The 13,432-nt window shown below is 33.1% G+C and overlaps 1 protein-coding gene across 2 annotated transcripts in view; it reads right to left on the reverse strand.

The window, feature by feature from the left end:
- Positions 1-1,100: 1,100 nt before the first annotated feature.
- Positions 1,101-13,432, reverse strand: part of NBEAL1 (neurobeachin like 1) — a 228,732-nt gene continuing 216,400 nt past the window's right edge. For both annotated transcript variants that reach the window (XM_089915931.1, XM_089915930.1), the window contains one exon: positions 1,101-11,644. In XM_089915931.1, coding sequence (XP_089772057.1) covers positions 11,543-11,644 — 102 coding nt within the window. In that variant the 3' untranslated portion in view covers positions 1,101-11,542. The remainder of the gene's footprint in view (positions 11,645-13,432) is intronic.

Consider the following 13,432-nt stretch of genomic DNA (forward strand, 5'->3'; position numbering starts at 1 on the left):
TAAAATAATACATGCCAGAAGGTCAGAGAGAAATCTCAAAAAATATTTAGGAGTCTGTCATATTGATAAAGTTCCTACAGGTTGAGTGTATGGGGTACTTGCACATTGTATCAGCAGAGTCTGAGATGGAGTTTAAGATGCAAGATATGTAGTAAGGATTAATACATGTGAAGGAAGGAATCTGGATTGGGCAGAAAGAGAAGTGGAACTATGATGCAGGCCCAACAACTCCTAGACCAACCTAGTGGGGAGTTTGGAATGAGAATTACCCACGATGATTGGGCTTTGCTGGGCCTTTTTCTACACACCCACCTTACTCTCTTCCTGAGAAAAAAATTGGAAGGGAAGTTAGCCTCTGTAGTTTTTCTGAGGGCCACAACTGATACTTATAATCTTCTTTCTCTGCTATCCATGGTAGATTCCTCTTTACTCAGCTACCAAGTCTTGAGGCTTGATTAGTCTGGCAGAATAACTGGATTATTCTGAACTGCCTGAGTACCTGGTAATCATGTACTTCTCAGACTATGGTTTTTCTCTTTGCAGTCACAATTGGGCAAAGAAGTACAAAGTAGTGCCCAAGTAAATCACCTGGGTTCTACACTATTACATATTCCATTGTGTAATGGCAGCTGTACCTCTTCCTAATTATCCAGGTCACATCGGCAAGCTATTCTGATGCTTTATCTGGATGGCAGCTTGTGGGTGATGTATGTGATATGACCAGTGAGTTCCATTGTCATGGGCTCCCTCCAGCACTTATTTACTGTAAAGTGGGTCCTTTGGTCTGAGGTGATGTTATGTGGAATCCCTTGCCAATGAATCAAATACTCCACTGCCCTTAAGATAACGGTGCTGGTTAAGGCCCTGTAGACATAAAGGGCAAACCATGTACATAAAATACATGTCTGTTCCTATGAGAATGAACTTGCCCTTCCAGAATGGAAGGGGCCCAAAATACATAACTTGCCAGCATGTGGCCCATTGGTCTCCTTGAGGAATTGGGCACTAAGCATTTATCTTTGTTGTTGGTAAATTGGACATTCAGTGGTGGCAATAGCTAGACCAGCCTTGGTTAAGTGGAGGGTTCATGCTGTTAAGCCCATGGATAGTCTCCATTTCTGCCATTGTGGCTACTTTGTTCATGTACCTACGCATTGCACCGGCCCTGGTGTGGCCAGTGCAGGGACTACCTGACATGAATTGGATTGGTTGTTTAGTCCACTCGATTGTTTAATGCCTCTTTCATGGTGGGTGCTAATATGTGACTCAAAGATTTTCACACTTCTTTCCCACTCTCATGTCCATGTGCCTACCTCTATCCCAGACCTTCTTGTCTCCAATCTTAAAATCTTTTTCCATTCATGTCTCTCAGCAGCTGGCCAGGCCTTTCATCATTGCCCATGATTCCATATATATATATATATATATATATATATTCTAACTTTGGGTCTCTTATCTTTCCACATCTTATCTTTCCACACAAAGTAAATGACATGGTGCACCACTAAAGGTCTGCCCATGGAGGTGGTTTTCCCTTGCCACTGTTTTTCAAAACCACCCATAAGTAAAGCTTCAATGCTACCCATTTTTGGCTTTCCCCACATACTGAGCCATCCCATCTGTAAATGAAGCTTGGTCCTTTTCTTCCTCCTCCATCTGATCATACAAGATCACTTATAAAACCAAATGTGTTAGCTGAGGGAGGGGCACTGGTACGACAGTGATGGATACTCTGGGGATCTGGGCTACTTGCTCATGCAGCTTATGTCTTCCCTATGGTCCTTAAGACGTGGTGGTCTGACAAGGCCTAGCAGATGATAGGCAGTGTTGGGAAACTGAGTTTCTTAAGAGCAAGGTATTAACTGCCATTTTGTTCTGGACGTATCTTTTCTAGGATGTTTGTACAGCAAACTACTTGGAAGGCAGAAATAGTCTCCTTCTGGAATAGAAGGCAGGTTTGCTTCCTCATCAGTATTAATGTTTCCCTCCAGGGCAAAGGTCAGGAAGGTGTGCTTGCAGCCCATTATAAAAGATTCAGCTTTCCTAAACTCAGATTCTTTAGCCGTGACATAAGATTGTAAAATGTATTCTTATGAGTTCATCTGCAAGTTTATAGTTGTAGGTTTTACATTTAGGTCTATAATTTGCTTCAAGTTAATAAATCATCAGTTCCAGCACCATTTGTTGAAAAGACTGTTCTTTCCTCATTTAATTATTTTGGCACATCTGTAGAAAATCAATTCATCATATATATGGCCACATCTAAAGGCCTTCTATTTACTCCTTTTGACCTACATGTCTATCCTTATGCTGGATAATCCACAATGTCTGATTCCTGTAGCTCTAATTCTTGAAATCAGAGTTAAGTCTTCCAACCTTGTTCTTTTTCAAATTGTTTTGACATTGTGTCCTTTGCATTTCCCTATAAAATTTAGAATCAGCCTTTCAGTTTCTTCAAATCTATTTTTTATTCCACTTTTCCAGCCATATTTTGTAGTTTCAGTGTACATGTCCTGCAAATATTTTATTTCCTAAGTATTTAATATTTTCAAGATACTGTAAACTGTATTTACAATTTTTATTGCTAGAATACAGAAATATGATCTATTTTTTGACTTTGCTTGGCTCATTTATTACATAAGTTCTACTGTTTTGTGTACATAGATATCTTAGAATTTTCTACATGCTTGTTAACCACAAAAGGATATTTTTACTGTCTCCTTTCCAATATTTATGCTGTTTTATTTCTTGCATTATTGCACTAGCTAGAGTCTCCAGTACAATGTTGAATAATAGTGAGAATAGGTATTCTTACCTTATTCCTAATTTAGGAAGAATTCAGTCTTTTACATTAAATATTATGTTAGCTATAGGTTTTTCATAAATATACTTTATTACGAAAGTTTTCTATTTTCAGTCTACTGAGAATTATCTTAAACAGGTGACATTTTAAACATTAACCCAATCTTAAATTCATGGGATGAACCACACTTGGTCATGAGGCATTATACTTCTTAAACACTGCTAGAAATGATCTGCTAATATTCACTTAAGGATTTTCGTGTCATCGTTCATGATAGATAATGGATTGTAGTTTTTTTATTTTAGTTTTGGGAAGATGAGGGTGATGGGTAGAATTACATATCTCTCAATATTTTTCTCTCTTGCATGCAGGATCCTAAATCCTAAATTTCCCCCATTTTTTCCTCTTTCACCAACTAGTCTACAAAGCAATTGCATTTCTACATTCTTCTTAAGAATGTCTTCTGAGATTGCCATGTCAAATCCTGCATACTAAGTCCACTTTTTGTATGCAGTACTCTGATCCACTCAAACTCTTGTTCAGTATTTTTGCACTTAGGATGGGCTTTCTCTTTCTGGGAGTCTTTTTTTTTTTTTATAGCTCAATCTTAGGTTCTCTAATCAACTACCCTCAAGTTTTTCTGGACTCTCCTTGCTTTCTGTAAAGGCTTACTATAGAAACTTAAGAGATAGCTCTGTTGGAATTTGCTTTTTATATTTCTATTTTTAAGTAATTTGATGTTTGTCGTGTTATCTGTCTTCTTGATATCTTGAAGGCATGGGATATTTGAGGATACATTTGTTTTTGTTTATCTGTATAGTTTTTTGGAGGACATGTGGAGAGGTTTAGACTTAGGTACCTATCGTTATCTTTGGCACCCTGTAAGTCTAGATTCATCCAGTTTGAATCCATTAATTTTCCACCTTCCAAAATTGTACTGATTATCTTCTCTATTTTCTTTGTCCTTTTAGGCTTACGCCCTCATCCTTGTAGGTTTATGCCTTCACTGTTGTTCTGCCAGAACTCTAATATGGAGCAAACTAAAATACAGTTACTTACATTCAATCTGTTACCCTTATCCACAAATGTAAAGTGTATAGGATAGGAATAGGTCAACATCTACACTGTCAAAGTTGATGAGTAAAAGATTTTAACTGTGAAAGGAAATAGTGTTTTTAAAAAAACCAATCTAATGTATTATTTGATTAGCTACAAATGGAGATTTCTAGCTCATAACCATGTTTCTGAGGTGGCTTTAAAATGAAAGGCTTAATACCTGTTGTTATATACAACAAAAACTGGTCAATTAACATAACATTTATCTTGTGCACATAGGACTACAGAAGAAATTCTGCTCATATGAGAAAGAAGCAGCGATCAATTTGCTGCTTAAATACTGTATTCAATCCCTTGTCTACTCAAATAACTCAGCCAATGCTAAGTTCTAATCAGACTCTATAAAATTGAGAATTACAAACCAGCTGAAGAAAACATCATTTTTTATTTGATTCAAACCCATTTTCCTATACAAAGCTAAATTTATTATGTACAAAATAAATGCATATTCTTAAAAACTGTTAGAATACAAATTTCCAAAGGACTAAAAAATGTGCAAATTTTTCAATTATTATCTTCATTCATGCTATACAGAAACAAATCAAACATTAGTTCATATACACACACTGAAAAATTTTTAAACAAAATTCAATGTAACAAAACAAAACATACATCTTACATATTTAATTTTAAAAGGATGAGAAAGGGAAGAATGTATTGCACCAAATTAACAGTAGCTTCATTATAATGAGAATACTAATCAAAATTATTTATACATCTTTATTAAGTCTAAAACTTTCTCAACTTTAAAAACTTTTTTTTTTTGGCATACAAATATCCATTGAGTCACAGTTTGCACAGTCAATAATTGGATATAAATAAGGCTTAATATTCTTTTTCATGGTCAATTCCAGTAGAACAAATGACAAGGAACACTTTACGATAACTACATAACTGTTTGAATTCCTTAAATATTTAAGTAGCAGCACGATTTGCAAGTATTTTTTTTAAACAACTCCAAATTTTCATCTATCCTCCTCTGAATTGACTGTGTGTGTGTGTGTGTGTGTGTGTGTGTGTGTGTGTGTATGCATTCAAGTCACTGTCACTTCTATGATAACACTGAAATGCTCCTATTTAATCTGGGTCCCAGAAAAACTGACATAAGAGACAAATCATATGTGTTCAATATTTTTCAGTCTTAATGAATTCACTTCTATAGCAATGCATCTGACAGAAAATGACTGGCTAGATCTCTCATTATTTTTTGCTAATTTTTTTTGCTCTAAGTCTATAAAAGCAAACAGCTGGGGGAAAGAAAGCCATACCCGTTAGGAATTCCTGAAGAGAACAGACCAGCCATATGGTTAAAGCTAACTATAAAATAAACAGTAGCCACAAAAAATTTTTGGTGATGGTATTTATGAATCGGAGACAGCAGTAAAAAGCATAATAGGAAAAAAAAGTCAAAAATATAAAAGATCTTTAACAGTAAGAGGTACTGTAATATGCCATAATTTTGGAAGAAATGTAGAAACTATTATCATTAAATACTTTGAAAAATATCCAAGAAAACCAGTTAAAATCCCAAAGGAATAAAGTTATTCTCTTTAATCCCTATATAAGAAACTAAGAGGTTGAAATTTTTTCACTGAAGTCCAACAACAGATGTCTCCTTACCAGAACTGCTTTCTAAAGTGTTTATTGATTAATATAATTTTAGCATTCTGACGAGCAAAATATGTATATCATAGTTAAGTTTTTTCCTCCAAAATGCAAAAGGAGTATTTGTTGAATTTGTAGGTTGAGCCCAGTAAATCTTAAAACACATTGCTTAGATATTGTGGGGAAATGTTTCCAAGATAAGGAACAACAAAAATATCATTTTAACAGTAACTATTTATTTAGTACACTGGCTACCAGAGAAACTCTAGTTTTATACACATTAAGATGCAATATATTATTAGAAAAATAAAATTTTAAAAGGTCCAATTGGAATAAGACTTCTTTTTTAAAAGTTTATATTTTAATCAATAAAATATAATTTTATTTTTCAATCCCACCTAAATCCTAACTTGTTTTCTTATTCTCAAATTACAGTGCTATATTATAATAGTATTATAAATAGCTAATCAGTTTGTACACTCAAAAATAGTTATAAATTTTAAATAATGAGACAGCCATCATATTATAAGTGAAAACACACACACACACAAACATCCAAAAGTCCACTGGCAGTCAACTTTGAAAATGAATGGGTAACTTTTTCAATTCAGAGACAATATTGTGGTGTTATTATTATTATGGTAATATTTGCAAAATAAGTTTCCAAGGAAACATATTAAAACTAAACCACAGAAAACAAATGTTGAATTAGTGAATTTCTACTTGTTCTTTCCTCTGAATTTTCAGTTATAAGATTAAAGGCATGAAGACAAAAGTAAATACAATTTTATCTCTGTCCTTTTATTTTTCACTAAAGCCATTAGCTTCATAGGTTCAAATCCTACAATGTGTTTAGAAATCACCCACATGTGACAAATGTCAGTGAGATAATCTAAGAAGATGTATCTGATAAATTACTACAATGTATCAGAAAAGTACCTGATAAGACAGCCACTTTTACACAAGCTTCTTATACTGAAGAAAAGCATAACTCCTATAATCTAAGATGACCTTACATTTTTAATGTAGAAAATTTGAATCATTTCCAGTACAGGCCTAAATATCTTATATGTTAATGCTTTATTTTTTTGTAATACTAAGACTTTCCATATGAAAATTTAAAGAGTATTTCCATACAGAGGCTATACCTACAAAAGTCCTCAGAAGTGCTTAGGGAATTTATCCAATGCTTTTAATTAGGAAAACTACTGATTACTAGCTTCAACGCTGTAAGAGATCTAAGTCTACGTTTTAAATCTAGCATTTTGTTACTCATGTTTTTTATTAATAGTTTAAAATGTTACCTAACTCAGATATGCAAAATATTCACTGATAGCCACTAGGAACTAATACAAGCAAACACTTTTTTGGAGGCAAATTTTATTTATAATTTTCAAATGTGAAAGGTCTGAAGAGAGTTTATGATAAGAATAACGCAAACTGAAAAGGAAATTTGGTTGTTTCCACGGCATGCAAAACAAGGATAAGAAAGCCATTCCAAGCAAATTTTAGAAAAAATGTCTTCAAGGATAATGATTAAACCTATTTTCAAATAAGCCTGTGAATATCGGATCTGATTTATAAAAATGAATGGATATAATTTCTATAGCAGAAAATATTTTAAGATTTAATATAATAACCCTGAGACAATTTTTTATACCAAGAATATCAAGTAAAGAGATTCAGAGTATCCAGAGTAGCGCTTAAACTTCTGTATATTTATAAAACTTCACAGAGAAGTCTGATCTACAATCTCAGTTAAGAAACAATGGCCTTGGGGCTTCCCTGGTGGCACAGTGGTTGAGAGTCCACCTGCCGATGCAGGAGACACAGGTTCGTGCCCCGGTCCGGGAATATCCCACATGCCGCGGTAGCGGCTGGGCCCGTGAGCCATGGCTGCTGAGCCTGCGCGTCTGGAGCCTGTGCTCCGCAACGGGAGAGGCCGCAACAGTGAGAGGCCCGCGTACCGCAAAAAAAAAAAAAAAAAAAAAAAAAAAAGAAACAATGGCCTTGAAAATGCTAGATTCAAATTAAAGAAGTAAAGTTGTGGCCAATGATGACTGATAACACTATATTGTTGCCTAATGTCATGAGAAAAAACACAACAAGGGCTCTGATATAGGAAAACTCTCTATAACAATGTTCTGGATGATCAAGTTTAAAGCAAATCAAATGTACGTATGATAAATGAATTAGGCAAAAAGAATACTGAGAACAGTATTTGTTTAAAGTGATAAAAATGTTTGAGGCTGGTCACTTACTGGGAAAAAACAGTTTTACTTGATGAGAGAAACAGTAATTAGGACAAGCTATGAGTCTGCCTGATAAAGGAAAACAACAGATTAGATTTAGAGAAAAAAAAATGTATTTCATTTCTTGTATCAGTCAAAAACTATATCCTAAAGACAGGTTTAAGAACTTATTTATGGATTACATATTTAATGATGTATTTTAAGAGACCAACCTTCATATATACACACCCCCACAGGACATTACATATTATATAATATTATTTAATATTTATATAATATTTATATATAGTCCATGCACTTGCATCTTTTCATTGGAAAGGTGATAAAGACAATGCTATTCACTTTATAAATATAAATATATAAAAGGAGCTAACCTCTTTAAATTCAATTAAAAGATTTCCATTAGTGATTTCTTTAGTAATAGCAATATAAAATATACTTAAAGGCAAAGGCCATGTGTCATCATTAAATAAAAATAGGGTATTAAGTTAACAATTTCCTCTGCTTACTCCTATTAAAGCAAAATACAAAAAATCTTCGGTAAGGATTTAACTTTCAAATCTAAATTCTAATTAATTATGAGGGCACACTTATTCCTTCAGAAGCATTAAACTGATTTTCAATACTAGTTCTTGAAGGATAATTTTTATATGCCTTACATAGAGAAAAAAGGAAGCCTTACATAGAGAAAGAAGGAAGCCTAGTTAATGACAAATGAATAATTGGCATTTTCTCTCCTACAAAAGGATGTGACCTGAAAAAGCACTGCGACCTAAAGGAAACAAATAGAAACTGATTCATAGATGACATGAGCTTCACAGGCTTATATGATTTTAAACTGGCCAAGCTTCATTCATGCCCTACTCTATTTTTTCTTCTCTCCTCCAATTTTATCTAAGTAATGACAGAATACTGATTGGGAAGAGTTGAAAAAAAAAATCTTATAAAGTTTCTTTATTCTCTAAATGAGTACCTCTATTGTATGTTTTAATACTTGACCTCACTTTCTAAAAAAAAAATCATCTCCTTAGTATAAATTGCTCCACATCATCAGGATGCTGACATTTTTATTTCTATCACGAGTGTCAAGAAACAAAAGCAGATGAAAAGTTCTTCAAAGACAACACACTTCATATAACAGCTGAGATAATTATATTCATCATCTGAAATGTCCACCTGTTACTGCACTCTAATGATACTGTTCATTTCTCCCATTATACAATATAGAAATAATTTCTATGGGTAACATGTAAATACACCATAATCCCTCAAGGTATATCTTCACAGTGATTTTTATCTAGTGACTTTTAATCAGTGGTCTAAACTGTTCAAAAGAGGAATTATTCAGCCAATGCTACTACTATATTTGCTTATTTAGTAAACTTTAAGTTCCATTCTTCTAGACTGTTGCTAATATTCTCAAAGATTTTCCTCAAAATTTTACATTTTTGGTTTTCACTTTTTGGAAAATACTACATAAGGGTTAATCCCACTGCTCTGAACATCTACTATTACTCTAGGTAGGGTATCTACTGTGAAAAAAGCTTCTTCATATTTGTGCTATAAAATAAATACTGCTTGTTTTGCTCCTCCATCTAAACAGTAGCAAAGTAAAATACCAAAAATTTAGGAATTTTCCCCTAATAATCTAAGTTAAATTTTTTTGTAACTTATAATCATCCAAAATAACTTCCAAAACCAATATTAAGTGACCTTAAAAATAAACATCCTTATACCAAAATCTCTAGATAAATAGGCAAGAGAAACATTTCCAAAGTTTTGATTTAGAAACAGTTTTTTAAAAATCAAATTTAAAATACGAAAACCCCATCATTTTGTTTCTCTTGACTTGAAACTTCCTAAAATATATAAGATAAAAAATGAAAATAGAATGAAAAAACAGAAGAAATAAATCTTAATACATGATAATTATCTCTATTGACTTGTTTTGAGACATTTTCACCACTAGTTACTGAAGTCCTCAAAAAGGAAACCTTCACATTTGCATATGTTCTACTTTACACTTGCTGCATCAGTTTATTTCAGTGTGATTTACCTAAAACATAACGGTTTTTTACTGAATAAAACAGAGGATTGTAAATAACTGGAAAGAAAATTCTTCTATAACTTTTTACAAGTCCTAATACAAGCCAATCAAATCTATCAAAAAGTTTCCCTAAACAAAATCCTTTACTTCTCATAAATTTTGTACTCACTCATACGATTATAAAGAAAAGGGTATTAGATACCATGGGCAACAGGAGAGGACTACAAAGGAAGAATTTCTCAAAGATTCAATTGAGAAGAAAATTGGATATAAGGAAATCTATAATTTGTAGAAAAAAGAATATTATTATTTTTAAAAGGTATTGTTGTAAAAAGTCTTTTTTTCCCCCAATCGCAGACCCTTTTAATAAAGCTACCCAACCATTCATTCCTGAAAAAAAAAAAAAATGCAGCTAACATACAGAATTTCCACACAATTTTAAGGGATTCATAAATTCCCCCCAACCTGTGAAATCTCGGATTAAGGACACTCGTAGTTATAAAAACTTTCTAACTCAAAATATGACCTTATGAAAGTACGAAGTTTAACAATCTCTTTGAATTAAATCTATCAGCTTTTTAGTTTAAAAGCATAATGTAACATCTAGCTATGTATAATAAAATTAATTGTAATCCTGAAAGTTATACATAACATGAAATAGAAACGTGTATTTTAAAAAATTACTATATCCAAATGACTAGTTTAAGTTATGCATATCTTTTCGGTTCATTCATCAATCATATGAAATAAGTAAAAATGTAATATATTTGGGTATCATTGCCAACTCCAATAATTATGGGGGAAAACACAGTGTTTAATAAAGAAAAGGCCAAGAAATTTTGTACTTTGCACATATAAATTGAGCTGCAGATGCTACTTAAAGGACCCAGCTGTCAAAATCATAATGAGCATTTTTCCTTAACTCTACTACTAATGAAATATATCCACAAAATGTGTCTCTAGTTTCTCTTACTCCTACTCAACATTTATTATTTAAGGATAATAATACATTGCAATAAATTCTCATTAGTACTATGCTAAGTAGTAGTGGGATGAGCCAATGTACCAGTTTCAAAAGTCTTGTTTTCAACTTATCATGAAAACCTGTAATTTACACTGAGTTTTAAAAATCCAAGTATGCAACAGATGCTTTTAAAATATTACCTCCAATCAGAAGTTCCATAATAAAATTGATGTATTTAGGATGGTTTATTCAGTAAATAGGAGAATGATTAACTAAAGAATGTATTAAAAGCCATATCTCTCAACTGTCCCATTATTGCTACTCTTTTATTAGAAATACCTCAACTTTTGCTGTTTAGAATAAGCAAATTGAATTTAGCTTCTTTATTTTTAGAAGTTTATTTTTTAAAATGGATCTAATGATCTTTAGATATAAACTACTAAATCTAATCAAATGTATTTTCTCAAATTCATCTTAGTGTAGACCAAGAATTAGTTAATAAGATAGATTCAGTGATGTTAACCAGAAATTTTTTTAGTGGATAATAATAATATAACCTATGACTTTATACACATATGATACCAAATTTTGGTAATCCCTAAATGATTTTCAGGGATAACAGCCCTGAAAGATTTAAGATAGTTGAGAGATGTGACATTAAAGTGATTTAATATCACATTTAATCTGTCACAGATTAAAGTGACAAAGCAATAAATCAAATTTCAGTTATCCATGACAGACGGCAGAAATAACAATCACTTGGAATCTTGAGGATTATATTCAGTCTCTCCAGCTGAAATCTGGCTGAGCCGCTTGCTAGATCCCCACAATTTTCGAGAAAGCTGACCTGAGCGCATCTGTTTAAAGTAATCCAGAAAAATGAAGAAGAGATGTTATTAAGGAAGAAAAATAAATAAATAAATAAATGAAATTGATATACAAGACAATGATTCTGTAGAATGTACAAGAAATAGGTATTGTTAGCAGAATCATTAACATTTTAATGATTCTTAATTAATAATAATTAAAAGGCTTTTCTTCATTGATTGTCTTTTAGTTGAGAAAGATTTAATACCAACGTACAAATTTTTAAATTAAATGTGCCACATATCAAAATTAAAAGACTCCCTTACTTTATATATTTACAAAACTACATTTCACTTCATTAAAATAATCTTCTCAAATTATACTTAATCAAGCAACAAGACACATAGTTGTGGGGAACTTTCTCCTCTTGTATTTGCAGTACTATTAATGACAATCACAATGATAAGAAGAAAGTAAAATAACATTTTGATGAAAAGGAAGTAAATTTTAAATAGTTTGATCTAAGAATGTAAAAAAATCTTTAACAATAGCATGATAAGTAATTTAGAAAATAAGAATAGCATAAGCTCTTTGAAGGTAAGAATCATATTTTTCCACCATTAAATTTTTTATCACCTAGCACTTCTCAGCATATAACAATTATTAATCAAAATTAATTGAATCAGTGGGTTAATGCCCCTCTAAAAGTGCTTATACTTCTACATAGGGCAACAAAACTCCACATGGGAAACATTTCTCAATCTAAGCATACGATTCGTTGGAATTACTTCCCAAGAGCAATCTACTTTTTTTTTTTTTTTTGCGGTACGCGGGCCTCTCACTGCTGTGGCCTCTCCCGTTGCGGAGCACAGGTTCCAGACGCGCAGGCTCAGCGGCCATGGCTCACGGGCCCAGCCGCTCCGAGGCAGGTGGGATCTTCCTGACCAGGGCACGAACCCGTGTCCCCTGCATTGGCAGGCGGACTCTCAACCACCGCGCCACCAGGGAAGCCCCAGCAATCTACTTTTTAATGGTGCTTCATCTGCTTCCCTTTTTTAATGGTACTTTTCTAGGGTCCACTTATTGGAGCGATAAAAGATAAGCCGCAGGCAAAGACACTTTGGCATGTTTGCTTTGCATTTTCATTTCCAGATGTATTTCCAAAACCATTATTTCCATTAATCTAGTTCCACTTTAACATCTAATTTATAAATATGGATTTTATACTGACAGTATAATATGTAAAACTGATACATGGGGCTTCCCTGGTGGCGCAGTGGTTGAGAGTCCGCCTGCTGATGCAGGGGACACGGGTTCGTGTCCCGGTCCGGGAAGATCCCACATGCCGTGGAGCGGCTAGGCCTGTGAGCCTTGGCCGCTGAGCCTGCGCGTCCGGAGCCTGTGCTCTGCAACGGGAGAGGCCACAACAGTGAGAGGTCCGCGTACCGCAAAAAAACCCCCAAAAAACAAAAAAAACTGATACATGATTTAAAAATATACATTAATCAAGATTTTGATATTTTAGATAAAAATAGATGTTGAAATAGAACTCTTTTCATAACTATTGATCTATTTAATTTCTACACGTTCACATAAAGTTGTATTTAATAAATATGCAAAATTCTGAGTACTCAATTAGATTATTTATTACTAAAGTAGGTCCATAATTCAGCTGATGGAAAATGTATTTTACAAAGATATAAAATCGATAAAAAATACTTTTATTCAAAATCTATACACAATTCAAATTCCATGTGTTGTAGACATAAATCTTTCAATGAGGACCAAAAACTTATTTGGTAAATATTACAAAACACTGATTTAGGCCTATGAAATGA

The sequence above is a fragment of the Delphinapterus leucas genome, chromosome 8 (genome assembly GCF_059928025.1).
Source record: "Delphinapterus leucas isolate spDelLeu-1000000601 "Yukka" chromosome 8, BTC_Dleu_Yukka2, whole genome shotgun sequence".
NCBI lineage: Eukaryota > Metazoa > Chordata > Mammalia > Artiodactyla > Monodontidae > Delphinapterus > Delphinapterus leucas.